This window comes from Marmota marmota, unplaced genomic scaffold (assembly GCF_001458135.2).
Source record: "Marmota marmota marmota unplaced genomic scaffold, marMar, whole genome shotgun sequence".
NCBI classification, from domain to species: Eukaryota; Metazoa; Chordata; class Mammalia; order Rodentia; family Sciuridae; genus Marmota; species Marmota marmota.
The window spans coordinates 60285759-60308704 of NW_025999977.1; the positions used below are offsets into that span (position 1 = coordinate 60285759).

Below are 22946 nucleotides of genomic sequence, written 5' to 3' on the forward strand. Positions count from 1 at the left end.
TGCTGGGCGCAGCAGGGCCCGGCCGGGGACGCGTGCAGCCCCAGGGACCCACGGACCGGCAGACGTTGCTGCGGCTCCTGGTGGAGCTGGTCCAGGAGCTGAAGAAATACCACTCTGGGGAGTCCAAGAGGCTGCAGGTCCTCAGCGAACCGGACTTTGCCCTGGGCCGCAGGGAGGCCTCAGACTATGGGACAGACTCAGAGGAGCAGAGAGTGGGTAAGTGTCCCGCCAGTGTGGACCCTAGGGAGCAGAGAGAGGAGAGGGGTCCTGGCTGTGTGGATCTGAGGGACAGAGTGAGTGCTCTGGGCAGGCAGTGTGCACAGAGAGGAGCAGTGTGAACTGGGGTCTGCTCCCAACTGTCTAGCTTCCATGTCTGACACACTCGATTCATATTTACTTGGAAATGGAAATGAGAAGCACATTTTAAAAGATAAATCAAGTTGATTGTTTTTTAAAACCAAGGGGTATTTTTTTTTTAAAGGAAATGGGAATTCTGTGCCTGAGGCTTGCAGATAATTGCCCCTAGTTTGCTTATAAGATGTGGAGCTGTTGCCTAGGTCAGGAATGTGCACCGAACTGGCGTCTGTTATTTTGGAAGTGGAAGTATTCTAAGCACAGCATTTCAGCTGAGAAGAAATGGTCCAGAGCTTTCCCCTATGCATTGGCCTTCTCAGAGCAGCTGCCCCACAGGGAATTTCCCAGGAAAGCATGCAAGCTTTTAATGCTTTCATGACACAATTAGGTCAAATATGATAAGGTCAGTTTATATGGATTGACTCAGGTGAGGAGTAAATGAAGACTGACACTAGTTTCCCCCTTGCATGAAGAAGGCTCCAGTGCATCTGTCCCTGTGCAAGGAGCAAAGCATGCTTCCGAAGTGCAGCATCACATACATCGCAGCAAAGTTCCTAACCCACATCAGGGGACAGAGAGTGACCAGAGGACTGTTAGAAAGCAAAGGCTGGAATCAAAGAATGGCAGGGCAACAGTGCTGGAAGCAGGTGCCAGTGCAGAGCAGGGGTGTGGAGCTGGCTTGGGAGCCTTCTCCTGGGAAGTCTTAGCTGTCTTACAGGCCAGGCCATTGTGCCCTTCCATTCACACCTTCCTGGCAGGTGGTTTAGGCATTTAACCCTTTTTTCTAAATATATGTCCAGAAAAAATGTAATGTTCTATCACTCAGCTTTTGTTTGAAGGGTCAAGTTTTCTTTCTAGCACTTTGAATGTCATGGGATTTGATTTAAAATGAAGTGTCTAAAAGTGATTTGTTCCTAGCAGCTAACCATTTAAGAAACAAGAAGTCTTCTTCATCCTGCAGCTCTGTGGCCCCTGTTTCTATCCTAGTCATAGAGAGTAGACAGATATCACTGGAACTTTATGAGTAGGTAACACTATTTGAAGAAAAACATGTCCCTGGTGTAGTATTCATTCCATTGTAAGTGAGGATCCAGGGGGCTCCCATGCATGATGCTGTGGCTAATTCACATTCGTGGGTTTCTCGACTTTAACTGGGGATCACATTAAACATGGTTTCTTCAGCCAGTGTAACATTTTCTCCCCCTACAGAAATTGTCCCTCGAGACCTGAGGATGAAGGACAAGTTTCTGAAGCATCTCACAGGTGAGCCCCCCTCCCCGCCCACTGCCTTCCCTGCCTCTCTGTTCTCTGTGTCTTCATGGCCTTCTTCTTCCTGTTCCAGGTCCTCTTTATTTCAGTCCTAAGTGCAGTAAGCACTTCCACAGACTTTACCACAACACCCGAGACTGCACCATCCCGGCATGTAAGTGAGCGGCCTGCCTTCTGAAATGCACTGGGGCCGAGTCTTCACTAGCTAAGAGTTGGGCCACCATCCCCAGAGATCGGAAGAGATAGCTAACCTCTGCATCAGGCAGTGCCACACTGAACAAAATTTACGTAGTCTCTGGAATTAATAATTCACTGGAATTAGTCCATGCTTGGAGTAGGCTGAATGCTTTGATTCACTTTCTGATTTTGTTTATGAATTCTGGTGTGGTGTGTATATTTGTTCTGCTTAAATGTGACAATCAGACAGGTGAAGCATGAGTCGTTGAAGTACCAGCTGCCTGTGCAGAGGTCTGGGGTTTACATTTAAGCTGGCCTGGAACCTTCAGGTCACATTCTTGATCTTGTCCAGTGCTGTGACCTTTTTTTACATTAGTGATAACCTCATCACCCAAGAATCTTTCAGTTGTTTCAGAATTCTGCACTTCAGACTGCCTTATTTTCTAGCAGAGAAATGTCATTTGCTCTCATATGTCCAGTTCTCAGTCATGGCTGTCCCCTAGGGCTTCTTTCCTTTCTCCTTGGCATGCTTCCAGCTGTTTGGCCATAACAAAACATTTTATTTCCCCAAAAGTGGCTCTTTGTGCTCTTCATAAAGCTATTTTTTAATTGGGACAACTTCCACTTCATTCAAGGCTGACAGGAGAAAAACCATGAAGACTGCTTTCAGAGACCACCAAGGCCAGCAGCCTGCCAGAGACTAGGCATCTGTCCTGCCTTCCAAACAGAGCCAGGTCACAAGAGGTTGTTTTCCTTGTGGGGCAGCATAGCTGCCCTGGTGGTAATGTGCGTTGTTTAAGAGCTGTGTCATACACCAAGAACTTTGCTAGGGCCATTCATATCACACCTATGGGTCTCAGCCAGTCTGGTAGCTTGTCTAGCATCTTTCACTGTAAGTAAAGTTCCTAGGTTCACAGGGAGCATTTCTTGAGCACCACACAGCTACATCTCAGCTCATGGCACATTGACTGGAGCACCTTTATTCCCACTCCAGCCCTGCTTTCTTTTTGTTTCAAAATCACTCAGATGCTTCCTGGGGCCAAAGAAGCTTTTTATTGTTTAATGTGCATATATTTTAAGTTCAGTATTATCTTATAAGAGTAGGACCATGAATTTTACATGTGGAAGTGACCCTAAAGAAACTGCTAATCCTTTCATTTACAGATGGAGACAATTTTAAATTGCTCATTTTCAGTCAATAGGTGTCAGCAAGGCAGGATTCAGGTATCGTGTGTCACTCTCTGCAGTGTCTTTTCCAGGATGCCATGTTATGCCAATGTTGGCCTCCTCCATTTGGTTGCAAAATACCAAAACTCCTAGTCACAGTTCACCCTGAGTCCCCAAAGGTGGAAGGCAACATGTGTGTGCACTTAGATGTGTGGCTGCATTCTCCTCTTCTCAGCCTACAAAGAGCTGGAGAGCTAAGTTGACCACTTCTAGGTTGCTTTAGGCTGCATAAAAGCATATCCCTGGAATCCTGACATGCTGGAAGTGAAAGGGGTCTCAGAACCTTCTTACTCTGTGGTCCGTGGGAGCCTGCTAGAATGCAGAACAAAATCCCTCCCAGACCTAAGGAATGGAATCGACATTTAACTAGATCCCTAGATGAGCTCTGTGCATTAGGGTCTGAGGGGCAAGATTAGACACATCTGGATTAAACAGCATGGGCACCAACTGGGATCTCTAGACAAATTACAAATGGAAGTATTTACAGTTTGCCAATTAGACCATCCTTGAGGTGACCAGCTGCCAGTGGGTAGATAGTTTCCCTGCTTGGAACACAAAGAGTATGAACTCTGAATATTTAGAAGGTATACTCTTATTTAGAGGTGGAGTAAGTTCCTTGTCTGACATACTGTGCATACCTATTATTGTCAATTTACCCATTCATTCAGATTCTTAGTTCAGTATGAGCACTTCCCTTTTTAAGTTGGGTTTTGTTGCTTCTGAGAAAGAAGTGTTAGTAATTTATGAACAACTGTAGCTTTCCACAGAATTTATCCTGAGGAAATTCCCTTATGGCTGTGGTCACAGAACCTTTCCATGGATTCTCTGAGGTAGCACCTGGTGGAATAGAGGAATGGGGAACACCAGTCTGCACTCAGAAACTAATTTAATTCAATCTCCAGCACCCCTCCTCCTCAAAAAAAAAAAAAAAAAAAGGAAAATTAGCTTATTGGGTTTTTTTGCTGTCCAATCTGGGTCTGTGTTCCGCTAATGTGACCCACTTTCTTTAGGACATTAACACACAACTTTTTGCAGCATGGTCAGCTCAGTTTACACATGACCTAAAAGTTTAGTCACGCAAGGGCATACTAAGATTCTGTGTTCTTGTAAGCAACACTACAGGCATTTCCATGAGCTCTGACATCTGCTTGTGATGCTGACATCCTTGAAGAACCATAAATTCTTAAGTCAACAACTTAGAAGCCATGAATGTGGATGACAGAGTCTGTGTCGTTTCCAGGAAATTCAAAATATTTTTTAAAATGGCTATATCAGTTTATATATTTCCAAAAATTGAAAAATCTACTGTTTCTTTTAGTGTTGTTCAGATAACTGAAAGGGTCTGTGGTTTATTTTTGCTGTAGACTATAAAAGATGTGCCAGGCTTCTCACTCGGCTGGCCGTCAGCCCAATGTGCATGGAAGGATAAGGTAAGCTCCCCACAGCTGTGTTGGCCACTCCCTGAGGGTCAGAATCTGGTTTGGGATATGAGGAGCTCAGAGTTAGAACACTCATCCTTTGGCGGAGGAGTTAGCCTTCCTGAGAGAACTTAACACTCGGAATAGCTCAGAAGGCTACCATGAGGAGCAGGTGCCCCCTACTGGCGGTCCAAGCAGCCCTCAGCCGTCCAGCCCGAACTTAAACAGCAAGGAGCAGGCTGGTGGCTGACCTTGTGTAGATGTGTGCCTGAACTAGGTAGGGCACTCACTAAGAACCATGCCCATTTCCTTTCAGGCTTTCATTCACTCACTGCCACTGAAAAGTGAGTACCAGTGCTACTCAGTTTACAATGGGCTACGTCCCAGCAAATCCATCATCAGTCAAACATGCAGTACGCGTAACCTAGACAGTGTGCTGGCTGGAAGATGTGGCTAGAGGCTGCTGCTGCCTCACAAGGAAATTGTAGGACACATCAGCCCAGGAAAAAATCAGAAATAAAAATCTGAAGTACCATCTGTACCTCGTTGTTACACCAGGGTAAAGTTAAGACATCGTGAGTCAAACCATCCCAAGTAGGGGCCTGTCCATATGTGACTAGGTGTCCATGTGAATTTTATGCTGTATCTGATAAAGGTTGGGAATCTTTGTACCAAGAGGCTTCAATAGAATAGTCATCCTCTTTAACTGTTCTCATCAATGGTTTTCATAAGCTGTAGTGGCAGACATGTAAATGAATTCTCAAGAGTTTAATTTTACATTGGCCTCTCAAGGTGTGATGTGTAACAAATAGTATCAGCTATTGTCCAGGCAGCCAGCAATGGCTAGGAGGTACAGCTTTACTTTCCTGACAGATGCCACAGGACCATCACTAATCCTGCACCAGCAGCAGGTGACTGTAGGTAGTAAGTAGCATGGTGCACCAGCTCGTCTCAGCAGTGTATGAGTGTGGTGCTTTCACACATGCCTAGTGTGCAAAAGCAGCAGAGGCCGATTTGGATTCTGCTGTGTGCTGAGCTAGTGCCCGGGTGCTTCATGGCACTATCCTCACCATCTTCACATCCTCTTATCCCCATCAGGAGCAAGTACCCCTGGAAAGAGGAGCAGCACTGAGGACAGGGTGTGTGGGTGCAGAGGGTTGCAGAGGTTCCCTGGCTCGCTATTTGGTAGAGGTGTTCTGAAGCCAGTCAAAGCCAGAAAGTGCAGCTTCCTACTTCCCTCCACATCCCAAGCCCATCAGCTGCCTTGTGGCAGGCAGGCAGAATACTCCTTCAATCCATGAACACACATATAGCCTACTTTCTTTCAAGCCAAGAACAGACATATAGCCTACAAGTCTCCCATGGGAAGGTGTGGGGAAGACAGGGCCTTTAGCTTGCCATCACTGTTTAGATGTTAGCCACACACCCTTGGAAGTTGCCATTCACTTACAAGTGGGGAGGGCAAAGGTGCCCTTGCCCATCTACAGAGCTCCAGCTACATGTTGCTATCTTCTGGGCAGACCACGGGTGGACATTTGGCAGACCATCAGGGACACTGGGCTTGTGTGGCTCAGCTCTGGCCTGCAGAGGGATAAGATCAGGAAAGTAGCCAGGGGAAGGCATCCTGTGTGCTGAGCCACAAGGCCCTGGCATGGCCTGCTGTCCCTTGGTCACTTCCCCATGTGCACTGCCAATTGTAGGATGAAGGCATGTGTATGTGTTTGCATGCTTCCAGGCCCAGGGCCACCTGCTTGCTGCAGTCACGGTTGTCACAAATGTAGCCAGGTTCATTTTGGCCAGGAAATGGGTAAATTTAAAACAGTGGGATTTCTACTGTGATGTTTTCATGACTTTTATGTTTTAAAGATTAAATTCTTCCAAAAGTCTTAAATTGCAATAGCTAACTCCTAACTGGCTGGGTCACCAGTGTAGACACAGGTCAGTTTCTCTGTGCTTCACAGCTTGGCTTGGAACATCAGTGAGACCCTCAGAGGCAGAGCACATGTCCCATGACACCCATGGTGGGGATGATATGCTGGGAACCCTAAGAAAATGTTCTGCCAAGTGGCCATGCCATGTCCCTCTGCTGTGCCCAGTGGCCTCTTCTCTATCCCCACACACAGGCTGCAGGGTAAGATCCCACTCTCAGCACCTGCCCAGAGTCCAGGAGGGCAGGTCTCTATATCGGCCAGGAGCAAGGGTCAAACTTTGGGCCCCTTCTCTGGAGCTCACTGACCTCAGACCAAAGAGAAACTACATTCCCTACATCAAACATTCCTTTACAGGTAGTTGGATGAAATGCCTGAGTTCAGGGATATGTTCAAAAAAGTGTAGTTCTGAGCAGTATGTGTAAATATCTGCTTTATCATACAGGCTACAGCCTCTTAAACTTGCAGATGTCCCCCACTTTTAAAAATGACGGGTAGGGGCTGAGGTTGTGGCTCAGCGTTAGAGCACTCATCTAGCACATGGGAGGCCCTGGGTTCGATCCACAGCACCACATAAAAATGCATAAAATAAAATAAAGGTATTGTGTCCAACTACAACTAAAAAATAAATGTTAAAAAAAGAATGAAGGGTAATCATTATTCTAGGAGTACCAGAAACCACAGCACTCCTTTTGCTCACCTGTGAATAGAGGTAGAAAGCTGGCCAGCCATCTCGCAGAGTAGCCACCAGCTGCAGACCCCATGGAATGAGCCTGAGGCTGTGACCACACACAGAGGGCCAGGCAGCTCAACATTCCTGTGCTAATGCTAATCAGAGTTCCCATGAGTGGATGGTTTTCTTCCTTTGGTGCAGTGGGCATATGGTAACTGCAAAACTGAATTATTTTCCAGAATAAATGAGACTGCTTTTTGGAATGCACAGCTATATGCACACACATAGAGACTCCATGTTTCTAAGTGTGCTCTTAAACAGCTAAAGCCACAGGTCCTCTAGCACTGATAACAAAGTGTGTGCAGCCACATGACACCAGATGCATTTGTTTTCAGCTGGAAGGAGCCACACAGCAGGACCCTGAGCAGTGCCTTGGAGACCAGCCGGACAGCTCTCCACACCCACTCCATGTGGACAGAGGTTTATTTTTACAGACAGACTCTTCCAAAATTCCTTTGCATTTTGTAAGCTGTTGACACTGTTTGCAGATATGTATTCAGTAAATCAGTGTATCTGACAGAGATCCTTGCCACTATATCTTAAAAAATAAGAGAACACTTCACATTTGATGTGCAGTGTTATGAGAGACTATTTCATTTTCCAGATTAGATGAAATAAAAAAAAAATTACTTTAGAAACATAGGGAGAATCTTAAACTATATTTTCATAGAGCATATAGTATGATTCGATATTTTGTATTACTTTTACAATTAAACTCCCAGAATATTATTTGGACCTGCATGAAAAATTAAAAAAAAAAAAAAAAAGAGGTAAATAAAAACTTCAGTCATGTTTTGAAGACAGTGGAGTATAAATTTGTGAATATATCCAGGCCAGTTCCGTTTGTTCTTATATGGTAAATGAAAAACAGCACTCCTGCTATTGTGCAATATGTAAATACTGTAAATAAATAATAAATGAACAAATGTTGTTATAATGAAGAGTTTTTGGAGTGGTCCTTTACTTCTCTTGGGTTCATCACTGGGCATTTGTGGCTTACACACCTGTCAAGAGATCCATACACTGGCAGAAGTCCATAAAACTTAAAAGGCATAAGTGAATGGAATTCAACAGCTAAGGATCCCTGTAAAGGGCAATTAGCATTTTCTAAAAGCAGAGGTTACTATGCATCAATGACATAATCTCCTGAGGTAGCTTGGTCTCTGCTAGTTAAGTATTCCAAATAAGTTGTATCCACTGTTTCCCAGGTAAAGGAATTTTAAGACTTGTGAACAGTTAGGGTTGGCTATATCTTGAAAAGACATGGGATCTAATTAAAAAGTTACGTTAAACTCACAAAGCAGAGAGTCCCTGGCCACAATGTGAGCAGATGACACCTAGGGCAGCTGTAGGGACACAGCATCATTCTACAGTTTGAGAGTCTGCTTTTAAGATGCATAACAGAGAGAACTACAGCATTTTTTTTATTTACAGGGATGGAAAGGATTAAGAAATACTCCTGACAATGGGATTACAAAGCAATTAATGACAGGGAACAGCCCTGACTGCTTACTTAATCCTGCTTCCCTACTGTGGCTGATCATTTGACCTTTTCTTTCCAGTTCTTTAGCTTGGGTACACCATTATCATATCCCTAACCTAACCTCTGGAGTTTTCTGTATGACACAGTAATTCCGCCAGGACCCTCACTCAGGGTGTCCGTCCCCCAACTCTCCCTGTTCTTAGGTTGGTATTCCACTCAGCCTTTCAACAAGGACTGATTTTTTGACTAAAAGTCCTCTACAGGTTAGAGGTCACCAGCTTTGAATGCAGGACCAGGATAGGATAAAGCAAACTGCCACTCACCTGCTGAGTGGCAGGACAGCCCAATCACCACCTCCACAAGGAGAGTTGAGAGTGCCTCCGTCCCAGGGCCCCGATGTCTTCCATACCTAGATGCCAGTGTAAGTGGAACAGCTTATTATTTTCATCATTTTACTTCCTAGTACCAAGGGTAAATATGCACATACACACCACAGACCATCTGAAAGTGACAAGACAGACGGTTTCTCAATTGTTCCTCATTGGTAAATAAAAAGCAGGCGAGACATCAGATTTATCTGTTGCATTTTTATAACTCCCAAGTTTATTTTGAAAACAATCTTTTCTGACATATATCCATGTGAATTTGAGATTATAGTGAAATTACCTGTATTTGCCTATAGCTTTTAAATACTCATGAAACATTTATTAACATATCAATACTTAAGGACCCCAACATAACTGACTCTTAAATTATTTTTTCATACCTAAGCCAATTTACATTTGAGTTACCTGTGCATATAAAACAAACATACCCCTCAACCAACCATAGGATACATAGCATACAAGTGTCCTTTCCAGATATAATTACATTTTTGGATACAAAGTGGCTCAAATGAGAGCAAATAAGCTGACTTGGTGAAATAAATCAGACAAAAACCAACAAATACTAAAGGTGCTAAAGATCAATCTCATAGGTCTGTCTCCTATCATGTGCACTGTGTGTGTGTGAGCTAAAACACTTGCTGAAGCCATGGAGAGCCGCTATGGACAGGGTCACTGTGACTCTGGATGCACAGATGAGCACAGGTGCCCTGTAGGCACTGGCCAGCCACACACAATCACTGCAGGGAGACCAGGCCATCCAACCTTACTGGGCACAGAGACTAACCTGGGCCTTTGGGTGTGTGTACTTAGTGGTTGGGGCTGTTTTTCTCTCTGCTCACTCCACTAGCATAATCAGGGCAAAGTGAAGGCTCCACTAGTCTAAGAACTCTCACTGCACCCTACAAACTGTCTTTGAGTCCAACATTTTTATTGATTCTTCTGTAGACACAGCTGGTTTCCACCTACAATGATCTGTCAGGTCAGGTCAGAGACAAGAGTCAGCTGAAGGGGCAGGCGGGGCCTGGGCCAAAGGAGTGGCAGTACACCGGAGCACAGGATGAGGATGCAGAACGTGGATAGGGAGCGTCCCCAGCTGGTAGCGGGCAGGTGGTCCTAGTGGGCCTTCTCCAGGAAGGCTTTGCAGCACCTGAGACACTGCTGGTACACCACTTCAAAGTCAGCATCGTTCCCCTGGAAGACAGGAAGAAGGACAGCTGGCAATACCAGCACCCAAAGTGTCCTTGAGGGACCTCAGCCTGTCACTTAACACCGCAGGCCTGGACTTGCAGATCTTTACATTGGCCCTACCATGTGCACTGTACTTACGTAATAGGGATCTTCAATAATGAGTTGTTTCTGTGGATCATAGCTTCCAAGCAGTTCAATTTTAGCTTTGCAGTTTTTAACTTGATTACTTTTTCTATTCAAATCTCTGCAAAATCGAAACATGAACTTAGTTTTCTGATCTATGGTTTCAAGTTAAACAGGGACATCTGCTAGGGGTTTATGAAATACCCATATCAAAATCCAGCAAAAGTGACCTGATTTTCAGTGAAACCAAATCCTGCACTGAGGCACAGGCCCTTTGTGCAGCTGTGTGCCACAGCTCTGTCTCCTGGGCAGGGAGCGAGCAGCAACAGCACGTCCCGCTACTTCCTGCACACAGGAAGTACACCTCACCGTCAGACAGCAGCTCCGTGTTCTCTTGTGAAATACACTGAAACCATCAAGTCAGAAAGATATTTCAGAGAGAAACAAGGTGACATGAGGGAACTCCAAGAGCCACAGTTTCTTCCCGTGGTGGCCAAACATGCATGTTCATGGCTCTTGCCTCACTACTTATGCCCACACCACTCTCCTGGTGTCTTCACTTCTAACCTTCACACTGCTACATTTTTATCATTCTTCCACATAGCTGACAAATTCCAACTGAGCCCCTATGATGAGTCTAGGGGCAGGACAGACAAGAACATCCCTGTCCAAAGTCTCAGAGCTGAATCAGGCGCAGTCCCTGGACCTGCAGGGCCTCACAGTCAGTGGACAATCTGGTCCAGGCTGCAGGGCAACAGAAGATCCAAGAAGAAGTGAAATTAGGCTGGGACACAAAGGCCAGAGCACCAGGGGAGCTTCACCCAGAACTGACCCGACTGACATCCCACAGGGAACACTGTACACTCAGCAACAATCAAGAGTATCTCGTCTCCTGATAGGATGCCTTCTATAATACCTATAAGCTGTGGTATTTTTTTAGAAAAGTAAGGACAAAACAAATTAACAACTGAACAATAAAAATGAAAAAAAAATCTGAATTTTAATGAAGGGCCTAATTAATACAAAAACATAAGCAAAATTGTTATGATGGTTACTGGTTCATTCCTATAAGTAATTAAAAGCACAGATAATATCGCTTCATCAAAAACATGGAATATTTTTAAATAAGTAGTGATGCAAGTCAATAAATGCTTATGGTTACACTGACAGCAGCAATAATAAACACCAGGGGGCTGGGGGTGGACAAGATGAGGGCACGATGACGTGCGAGGAAGCTGTGGCGGTTGAGGCTACAGCCTAGGCCTCCCACATCCACCACCTTTGCTGTGCACCTGAAGTAGTAACTAAAGCTCGCCATTCCTCCGTTTCCTCTCTGACAATAACAGAAACTTCCTGCACAAGTGCTGGGGCCTGCAGGCACGTAAGCTTGAGGTTTCATAGTCACTGCTCTATAATACCTCAGCCCATTAGTTTTAGCTCAATCTTAGATCCAGTACAAGGTCTTCTGCCTTTCCAGTCTCACTTTGAGTGGGGGCAGTGCTAATGGAGGAACAAACACTCCTAGCTCGTGAATTGCTGCAGTAAGGAAATCAATCATAGGAATCAACACATCTCCTACAACCACAGACCCCAGCCCTATTGTCCAGCTCTATCATGCCAAACGGATTTTCCTGTCTATGTTTCTCTTTGTAAAGAGACCCAGGAGAAATACCAGATTATTCTCTGAATTTCCATTTATGTTATTTAAATAAATAATTATGCACATTGTAACAGCACTGTGTATGAGAAACTGTAACATAATGAAAGTCACTTTGGATAGCAAACTACTTGGCCTATTACCACACTGAGAATGGGATAAGATTACGCTTTGAAAATAGATTCAATCCCTGGTATCTCCCCTCAAAAAAAAAAAAAAAAAGATTACCTCAGGTTGCTTTCATCCATACACAATATATAGTCGAATGTGGCCAAATCTTCTTTGGTCACCTAAAATTGAGCAAGAAGTCAAAATACAGTTATTTATATTTATACCTCTCAAAAATAGAGAAGAAGAAAAAATAAAACAGAACCAAACACTATGTTTCTTAAACTTGCTAATTAACAATGTAATTAAACAATTCAGGACACTTTTAAGTTAAAATACAGTTAATCTACTTCCCAAGTTGTACTAGGGCTTACAAGAAAATTTTATCTCCTAAGACTCCTTGTGGTGATCACTAAATAGTCAGCTTCGTCCCCTAGAAACCAGATGCAGTCTGTGGGCACACAACCCTCCATCACTGTTTCTCATTCATGGGCACTGAGTGTCCCAGGCCCAGTTACAGACCCCAGCTGAAGCCACAGGCCTTGTCCTTGTGAAACTACCCAATCAGGCAGGAGGCACAGAAACCTCAGAAAACACCAAGGACGGGGTTCTGGGAGAGGGAGGAGGCTAAATTTCCAGCAGGGAGGTCAGAAGAGGTTCATCAGAAGCAACCGAATTGTGGACTTTACCCTGACCAAACACCCACAACTTAAATATGACACAAGGAGACTACCACTCAGGATCTCCTGAGTCTAACCCAACATCATCAATTACAAATGTAAACCACTTACGATGTAAGTGAAAACTTATTTTATAAACTGTGATTATTAAGAAAATAATAAAACGAAAGATCAACATGTTGCAGAATAAAAGTGAAAATAAACCCTAGAATATAACTTCAATAATAATCTTCCTTGTTGAAAAAAAATCCTCTAAAATGTCATTTAATATAGGAGACAATGAAAACCTGGTTGAAGGAACAGTAATAATCTAATAGATAATGAATACAGCAAAAGAACAATAAATATGCTTATTCTTCATTATTCTGTTAAAAATGACTTCATATGCACTTCCATCAATTTTTAGTGTAGCAGATCAATAATTACAAAGGACTGGATTGTATTAATACTCCCAAGACACTAATTAACCTATTAAAAAATAATTTATCTACTTTAAGATATTAGAACAAAAATTATACTAAGCATACTACATTATTTTTTCAAATCACATGTGAGAAATGTCCAAAGATTTACTGTTTAAAAATTGTTAATTTTGGATGAACAATTTGGATTGTAATTAATTTGCCCTAGAAAAAGAAATACTTAGCAACTTGCTAAGTGAAGTCACACATGATTTTTAGATGTTAAAATAACTGAGAAAGAACAGCAACAGCTATAACTTAATGCTTCACATGAAATGTCTAGAAGAGGATTTCTGTTTGTAGACAGACATGTATGGCTTGGGTCAAATTAACTCTACTACCAAAAACAACTAGAAGACCCTCACCCACCCATACTGCTCTTGAAGTCATGAGTGCTCCTGCAACCACTTGGTTTTGTGGCCCCAAGAACTCCTGAATGTGCTCAACTCTGCAGCTGTGGCAGCAATGCCACCAGATGGCACTCAACAAGCTGGCTGGTCTCACAGGCTGCTCACACAAGACAGCAGAGTCTCACCTGCTGATGTACCAACACTGATCGTAGCTCATGGTCAGCAGAAGAGCCTAGGAACTCTCAGAAACTACTCAGCCTTGCCTTAAAGCAACTTGTTTACAGGGGTTATATCTACCAATATTCGTCACCATTACTAATAATGTTTAAATAAATTAATTGTTACAATTTAAAACTTTTTTTATTTTTAATGAAAAACAACTATAGTCTCCAAACCAGCTCTTGGTTAGAAGAGTGCCACTGGTTAGGATGGATCTTCCTATGTCTATCTGCATTGCATTCTGTTGCAAAATGCTGCTGGAGTTGCACTACATGAAGTAAATTTAGCCCCACCCAAACATACAGTTTAAAGGAGTGTTTCAGCAACCCTGCAGATCACTACACAAAACTGAAATGTGATAGACAGCTTCTCAGTGGTCAGCTACAATGCAGAATTGGAGGTCCAGTCAACAATCATTTCACACCTGTCTATTCAGGCCCACTGCTCAGTATGAACCTTTTAATACATCTTCAAAGGAGACTGATGGCCACTGGGCCACACTTAAAAAGCTGTATTTTAGCCAGGGGACTGGGGTTCTCATAAGAGGGGACAGTGAGCAATGCCAGATGTTCTCATTGTCATGACATGGGGCGCTGATGCCAGGCAGGGTGCTGCCAGATGTTCTTCAAGGCACACGACAGCTCTCCATTAAGAACTGAGTTGCAAGAGTCTGCTTAAGAGGTAAGAGACCAAGGAAAGCAGGGCACCGCTGAGCTGTCAGAAGTTCAGAGGCTGAGAAGAAAACTGAAATTAGGGGTGGTGGGACAGCCATCCCTGGAGGAACACAGGTCCTGGAAGACGGGGGCCTGGCACATGCTTTTTTTCTAAGAATTTGCCAAGTCTTCCACCAACCCAGGGCAAGAAGCTCCAGAGGGCACCTGGAGGCTGCCCAGACTCAGTAAGAGATGAGCACTCTACTGTAGAAGCTGCCACGTTGGAGGCATTCTGCCAACTCTGTGCCTGATGCTCCCAAAGGAAAGACTGGGAAGCTCAAAGGTGGATTAAGCCTCCTGAATGAAGGCTGTTGCCAGCCTCAAGTAGCTCCACCCAATCATACTGAGGTGACCACCTACCTTCTTCCCTGCAACAGCCAACTATATGGGGCAAAACACAATTACCCACAGGTTCCACCACGCCCCACATACCACGTTCAGAATTTAGTGGGAAGTTAGCAAGCATACAAACAGAAGAAACAAAGATAGCAGGGTCACAAATGATCTAGGCTTGAATTCAAACTGTTTGAAGTAACTCAGATGGGCTGGGAGATGTAGCTCAGTGGCAGAACATTTACCTCACATGTACAAAGACCCAGGTTCAAGCCCCAATACCTCACAACAAGAAACAAACAAAATAAACAAATGTGCATTTGGAAAAGGATTTCAGAGAATTAATCTATTAAAAAAAAACAAACAAGTAAACGCAGTCCGTCAATAAAACAAAAGTCACTAAGAACTCAGAATGAACAATTCCACAGACTTTAAATACAGAAGCGTTAGTATATCAGAAAACAGGTCAGTAGGAAATCTCAGAATGAAGAAAAGTAAAAAGGATGGAAAATGGAGAAAAGATCATAAGAAATTTATGTTCAATATAAACTGACTCTCAGAAGAAAAGAGAAACAGGAGAAGTAAAATATAAAACGATAACATCCCGGAATTTTCCACAGGTAAGTAAGAACACTTTGGCCTCCCACAACAAAACTGCTGAAACTAAATACCAAAGGAAAACTTAGCCAGAGAAAAATCAAAATCTTCTTCAAACTTTTTCAAAGAACAGAAGTGGGAACATCTCAGTGTGCTCTGAGTCTGGATTCCCTGACATGTGGCATACCAGGCTGGGCTCAGCTGTGTGCTCACCACCCTCCACCACCTGTGCAGCCCAAATTAGCAATAGCCCACACCCAGCAGGGCACAGGGGCAAACAAGCTGTGGAACACACAGCATCCAGCAAGGACAAGGAAGAGCTTTTGGGACCAGCAGCAGCACAACAGAAACAGCTGGCACAAGAATGCAGAGGCCCAAGACCCTACTTCTACAAGGCTGAAAGGCAGGCAATATTTTGGGAGTGACCTTTGCAGGAATGGGCACTGGTTTCCAAAGGGCTTTAGGGCTACACTCACTCTGTGCATTTGTCAACGACAAGTTTACTGAAAAGAGGAAAGCTTGTATAACAAAGAGAAATCTCCATGCAACCAATGGACTGAGAGCATACTTCTCCAGAGACTGATTGAGTTGAAAAGAAGTGAGAACTGTAAAAATGTATCATCTATTACACCTAGGTTGAAAGTACAAGGGAAATAAGAAGCGTACTGGAACAGTCACTACACAAACTGTGACAACTGGTAAGGAACATGTGAACATAAAAGACCTGATGTGATACTGCTTACAGGCATGCATCACCACAGCCAGCCACAAAACATCCCTGAGAGTAACAGGAAGAAAAGCAGAATTAGACTCCAAAGCTGGTAACCAAAACTGCTCCTAAAGTTTTCAGCTTTGCTTTTTAGGGCATGTGTATTTGAAATAACCCATCCACATCCACTTTTGTTATATACCTAGTGCATAAAAAGACATCTGACCTGAAAACAGACTGCTCATAATGCTGAAGGACTATTAAAATAAATATATAACCTTAAAAAATACAAGTAGAACCTGGCAAGGTATGCAAAAGCCTGGAAAGATCACAATGAACACATGATATAAAATGTTTCATCTTCTGCCGAGTGAAAAATAACAAGCTTAAATAAAGAACTCTCAGAAACACAACTGTATTTTCTGATTTATAATATAAATACAAAGCTACCTTCATTTGAAGTTTGTTAAACCTCAGTGGACTTCAAACTTAGGTCCAGCATGACATCCTTAATTAGGGACCCATAATAATATCAGTATTACCTTTTATTTGTTTAAGGTACTTATAGTTAAAATATGCTTTTGTATATACTACGTGACTGTGTTCTAGCAACAAACTTGGTAATGTAAGCAAACAGTCACAAAGGCCTTAAATGTCTAACTAAAACTCACGAGGTGGTAAGAGAAAGGAGACCACAGCTCTAGCTGGCAGCCATCTAGCAGTCACTGCTCTCAGTGACTGACGTAATTTTATGTGCATTTTAGTAAGCAATCCCAAGGTCATGCAAGTCTTTCAGAACTCCACACGTAGCAGGTTGGTTCACCCCAAATACACACAGCTGTGAACACACAGGCCTCTCCACCTCTGTGCAGAAATTAAACAAGATCTCTTCTACCTGTCTTGCCTTATGGGCTGTGCTAATGCCATGATTTCTTAGGCAGTTCACGGCTCTCGGGTCCGGGGCCCGGCCCACGTTCCAGTCGGAAACAGCACCGCTGTCAATGGTCCACTGTAACACAGAACACAATCAGTTCTAGTACGGTACCTGCCGGGCAACGTGGTTCATGGGGATGCCATGCTTCCTCATGCAACTCTGCCCACGGTAGTCAGGGGGGTTCCCCACTTCATAGGTAGATGTGGCTGCACTGTCTATCCTCCACTGCATGAGAAGAAAGAGAATGTTTTCGGCACTTTCTTGCCCAGAGGTGTTCAGGTTGGCCTCTTTAATGTACTGAACAGTACTTACGTTGTCTAAATCGTTTTGATCGGTTACAAGTTTTCTGAAAACTGCTTCTGCGATGGGTGACCGGCAAATGTTACCTTAAAAAGAAGGGAGAGGACATAAAGAGTGTGTTAGTTGCGATGCAAAGACTCATATGCCAGGTGGGAGGTATCTGCATCTTCTCTACAGAAGAACAAAAAACAAAACTGCAGGGCAGAGGAACCCTGGCAGAGAATGCTGATCACCAGGTTCAGTGATCTGACACTAACTGCCCAGATACAAAAACGGAAAGCAATTTTAACCAATATTAGTTTTACAGGTTGCAACTAATGACCCGAAATAGGTTAAGAAATCAATGAAGTAGGTTGTCATCAGCTTAATTTAAAACAAAATTGAAAGAACGTATTTTCAAATATAGATAACAAAAATGTTTCATAAAATATGCAAATAAACAACCGTATTAAGACATAAACAGTGAGTGAACACAAACTTTTACTCAGCGATTGCTGCAAAGCCCTGTGCCAAAAGGACTGTGCCATCAGAAGTTAGCTAGCTTGAGGTTTAGGATGCAACACTCCCAGCCACTCAACTGACATCAGCAGCCAGGTTAGGGACTCCTGGGTCATCCTCACTCCAGGCTAGCTGGCTACAAAGTCTGGGGCCCCCTTAGGTGTAATGATTCTCTAGGAAGATCATGAAACTCAGGAAGTGCTACAATGATGACAGCTTCATTATAAGAGAATACAGATTAGAACCAGCCAGAGGAAGAAATACTAGGGCTATTCTAGAATGGTTCTAAACAGGAAGCTTCCATCTCTTCAGAAACCCTTACCCGCCTGCCCATGATCAGTGCCAGTACTTTAAATAAAGGGTACTAGTACGGCCAACCTAGGAAGCTTGCCTGAGCACGGTGCTCAGAATTGTTATTGGGGTTCAATCATGTAGGGATGACAGACTGAACCTCCAGGCCCACCCCCGACACATGTGGTTCACAGAGCACATGACTCTTGAGTTCAGCATAAAATGTGGGGCCACTATGAGTAGTAACAGACACTACCACTCACAGAAAATCCCAAGGTGATTACAGGTTACCACCCAGGAGCCAGGACAAGCAATAAATTCCTTAACTGCACGGGGAAAATGACAAAAGGCAGCAGCTCTCATCTCCAAACAGATCATGTACAAAGTCACAACTTAGAGGAGACATAGTATAACAAAAATATGAAAGATATGCTAATAAACAAGCATTATACTACCAAAGCACAGAAAATAAAAATGCTACAAAGCACAGAAGAGACATAAGAAAACCAGACAGCTGATGTTTATGGGAAGAGAGTCCAATAAGTAGGGCAGGAGAGACATTTAAGTCAGGGCTGCAGGATTAAAAGACGTGACTATGGTACTTTAGGTACAGGAAGCAGTGGCTGCCAGCCAAGCACTGAGACAGGGCCTGCACACAGAGATATTTAAGACAACAGACTATTCCTACAAGTTAGAAAAGCAGCTGGCAGGGTTAAGAAAATGCTGGACAACCACAGGACTGAAGGCAAAAAGACCATCTATGAGGTGAATATGAGAAAGCACAGGAAAGACAGTGAGGCAGGAAGGTGTGACTCCTTTCCTCACTTATCCTAAAGACTGCAGCCTGCACTTCTATAACATAGGTCAAAAAAGAGAAAAGCATAACAGATCGATTTAAAGTTTTATGTGACAATGGAGCCTTTAAAAGGAAGACCCAAAGGGGAAACTGTCTAGTTTTATGCTTAGGTTAGATGAAGAGTGACAGCTGTACAGAAGAATGACTGAACAAAGGGCTACTAACTAATGGTAAGAGACAGGGAACTCAGTCATGCCATCTGTTCAGGCCCTTCCTGGTCTCTGATGCAGCACTCTTTCCTCCCAGGTCTGGGACAGGACTCACTGGAAGGAATGTCTTCAAGTGAGAAGGGAGAGAGACTCTAGGTCTGAAGGCTTCTTTGGGGAAAAGAATTCTCTTTTCAATAACCTGTCTTACAGAAATTCTGGTTTCCATGACTTGCTTCACTTCAGGAAGCAAGACACAGGAAGGCAAGAGATGATCAGAGAGACTTTTTTCAAAACTACTCATCAAGACAAAGTACCATATTGTGGGGTATTGTGTGATCCCTGACATTAGTAACTGATTTAAGGAGGTGTAATAGAAAATGAAGGGAGGAAACAGAAATCTCAGAAGAGACGAAGCTAGAGGACACACTTCACTCTGGCTTCTATTAAACATGTTGAATTGGAATCTTCCAAAGTGTAGTGAAACACACAGATGCCCCCTGGTCCTTGGGCCGGCTCACCACCCTGAGCACCAAACCGTCAGCCTCTCTTTTATAAGACTTGCGCTCTTCCACACACGTGGTTGTGCATAGTAGTTAAAAAGCTTTTCTGTAAGGCAAGGAAGGAAAGAAGACAGGAGTTCACCATGGATAGCCTCCATGTGCTAGTCTATGCTGTGAAGCTCTTCCCTTCCACACTCCAAATTTTGGTTTGATTTTTAAGACAAGTATTGCCATCAGCATTATTTAATTTCTGAAAAGCTTCCTCAGGGTGTGTTAACATGTCCCTTGTTACCACCGACCTGGCAATACTTTAATAGCAAACCCTCTCACCAAACTAGGACAACTGTTGTTATTTTCAAACTCTACAAATGATAACAGATGCCCAGTATCTCAGCATCTAAAGACACAATAAAAAGACTGGGACCACCCCTTTACTCATAATTTTCATTAACTGTAAAATAACAGATTAATTTTCCCACAATACAAAAACTTAGACTATTTAATGACTTAAAACACACCCATCCACACTTATGTTTTCCCCTGATAGCTCTATTTAAAGGAGACATGTAAAGACTATAATTAATAAAAACTAAGAGACTAGAAGTGAAGTCATACTGTCTACAATATCAACAGAAAAGAAATTGAAATGCTAGTAACTTGCCCTCTAGATTTCAAAAGTTGACATCACATATCACTGTGCTAATGTTATTAAAAAATGTACGGGCTGGAGGTATTGCTCAGTGGTAGAGCACTTGCCTAACATTGTGAGGCTTTGGGTTACCCCATCAACACCAAAATATAAATAAATAAAAATAAACCAGAAAATGCAGCACAGAAAAGTTATCACTAAAGCACAGAATCCCAGGTGCTGCCTCTAGGACAAGTTCTGGAAACTCTAATGCCAGCACAGTCTCTGGCCACCCACAGGGGTGTCCTCCTCCCAGTTCAGCTCCTCCTCCAGGCTATCTCAGCACTACAGCTGGAACTAGTCTTGTCCCTCCCACATCTGCTAGAAAGTTCTCAACGCTTGTCTCATTCACAGAGACCATCTCCTCACAGAGCCGCCCTTGATCTCCCCCTCAACACAGGGACTAAGGATGAGGGCTCATAGGCTAAGAATGATTTTTACAAACTTGGAACAGATGAAAAAAAAATGCAAAACCAGAAAATTTTGTGATATGTGAAAATTTACATGTAGGGTTCCAACACTGACTGGTATCTATGAACAGTTCTACTACACAGCCAAGCTTCATCTATGTGCTATCTGGGGCTACAACACTGGCAGGGCCCATGAAGCTGAAGTATTCACCATGGCACTTTACAGAGTTTACAGAGCCTGCTCTAAAGCATCTGATACATGTAAGGAATAAACTTCCCATGCATCTAGAATGGCACTACTTAGGTATCCATGGAGCCAAGTAAACAGTCACTCAAGTGATGTACTGTGTCTCACACACAAGAGGACTCCTGGCTGAGAAGAACACCAGGTCTCCAAGCCCAGCCACTGTGGCTTCCCTGTTCTGGAATCTGGCTAGCACTCTCACCTAGAAACCACACCAGGTGTCCTGTGGGCCCAAGATGGGCATGTCTCCTGACTCCTTCAAGTCTCTGCTCAGAGCTCACCTTCAGGTGAAGGCTTTCTGACCACACACCTGAATGTCCGTGTTTTATTTTTCTTAACATCTCATACCAAAGAACGAGCCCATTCACGATGCCTGACTGATGATGAGACAGCGTGAGCTCCAAAAAGCATGGGGCCTGTCTGTGGGTCACTATTCTATGCATCCCCAGTGCCTAGCACATAGGAAGCACTAAAAAAATTGCTGAGCTATATCGAAGACAAATGCATGTGAACATATACCTCCCCTTTTTCAGTTACCGTTGTGCGTCACGCCCACATAAGCAATAATATTAAGCAAAGATTAGCCTGGCAAGGGGACACCATAGGTACCCAACTTGAAATAAACTACTGTTTAATTTGTTGATTTCCTTAAAAATCAAATGGTGTCCACTATCAATGTGTAATGGAGCTTTTTACCTCCCCCCCATAGAAAATGTTATACTGTATTGTCCTGAAACTGGGGGGAAAAAAAGAAAAAAAGCCACAGTTATTGCCCACAAGAATGTTGGCTCTGGCTGGGATCTCAAAAGGCTGTCAAATAATTATTTGTGGAATACAATATCTCTATAAGGAATCAAAGGAAGCAACTAACAGTCTGAGAAACCAAAGAAGGTAGAATTTAGGTTTGACTTTACAAAAATATAAGGGGTTCCATACAAAATACAACATAGTGTACAGTAAAAGACTCATCAGTCAAGGCACAGTAGTGTTTCCAGTGTGAGTAGCAATGGTGCTGGAAAGTCAAGCCCTCCCATATTAGGTGGGAAAATATAAGGGAGGCCAGGGGGATGGACCTGGCAGAATTCTATCCTCAAGAGGAGCAGAAGCAAAACAAACCAGGTAGAAAACACCAGGTAGAAAGCATAATTTGGGACTATCCCCCTTAGTGTGGAGGCACCAAGGAAGAATACTGCAAACTAATAGGAAAGTGAATTATATTTCAAGTAAGGGAGACTACGTGCTGATATTCTAGGAATGAGAACAATTCTGATCTGGAAGGTACTTGGAGTAATAAATTGTAAAACCTCACTTTCATGTGAAACTGGTACACTGACAGGCTGGAGACCAAAGTTAGAGAGAGACCTGAACCTGAAGAACCCAGAACTTGGAATGATAGGGATGCACCTCTCATTAGTTGAGATCCACTGTGAGTGAAAGCCAAGGGCACCAGCAAGCGAACCAGTGTAGTTACTGGTGCAAAGCCCCACAGAGAACACTTGCGCTTTGGGTCCATCTGGGCACAATGGAGGACAACCAAAGATTCTAGCAGGTGCAATGAAAAGCATCCGGCTTAGAAAGCCTGCTACAGATGCCAGGACTCGGCTGGGAGGCAGATGGCAGGTGAGAGGACACAGGATCGGGGGATCAGAAGCGAGGGTACCGGGCTCGGCCACCCGCCAGGCCCCTCCGGCCCACTGTTCATGGTTAGCGACGCAGCCCAGAGCCACACGGCACAACCCGCCGCTCCAGGAAGGAAAACCCTTACCCAAACACACGAACAGCACGGACTTAGGACCATTCTCCGCCATCTTCAAACGCAGACACTCGCGCCCAGCGGCCGCGTCGGCGTACGTCCTGACGCAGCGCATGCGCGTCGCCAGCCCTGGACGGCGAGCCCTGGGCCGCGCGCCTGCGCAGTCCGCCGCCCGGCGCTCCAGCGGGGCCGCAGGTGGGGCGGTCTACA

General features: G+C 43.9%; 2 protein-coding genes across 3 annotated transcripts; one reads left to right on the forward strand and one right to left on the reverse strand.

The window, feature by feature from the left end:
- Window positions 1-5: 5 nt before the first annotated feature.
- Window positions 6-7914, forward strand: Alkal2 (ALK and LTK ligand 2; the record flags this gene model as incomplete). The annotated part of the gene is made up of 5 exons (XM_015479448.2): window positions 6-216; window positions 1564-1617; window positions 1697-1777; window positions 4392-4457; window positions 7442-7914. Coding segments are annotated over 4 exons (411 nt in total), but the record flags the coding sequence as incomplete, so codon positions are not given.
- A 1247-nt stretch (window positions 7915-9161) lies between these two features.
- On the reverse strand, window positions 9162-22881 carry Acp1 (acid phosphatase 1). Of its 2 annotated transcripts, none has more exons than XM_015480026.2 (6): window positions 22749-22881; window positions 17360-17433; window positions 17009-17122; window positions 12172-12233; window positions 10302-10407; window positions 9162-10166 (listed from the first exon to the last, which is right to left on the reverse strand). In XM_015480026.2, exons 1-6 carry the CDS (start codon window positions 22849-22851, stop codon window positions 10089-10091), a joined length of 537 nt encoding a protein of 178 aa, XP_015335512.2. In that variant the 5' UTR covers window positions 22852-22881; the 3' UTR covers window positions 9162-10088. The 2 variants fall into 2 exon arrangements, with proteins under 2 accessions (XP_015335512.2, XP_015335511.2); XM_015480025.2 differs by lacking the exon at window positions 17009-17122 and adding an exon at window positions 17159-17272 and having other exon boundaries at window positions 22749-22878.
- Window positions 22882-22946: the final 65 nt, after the last annotated feature.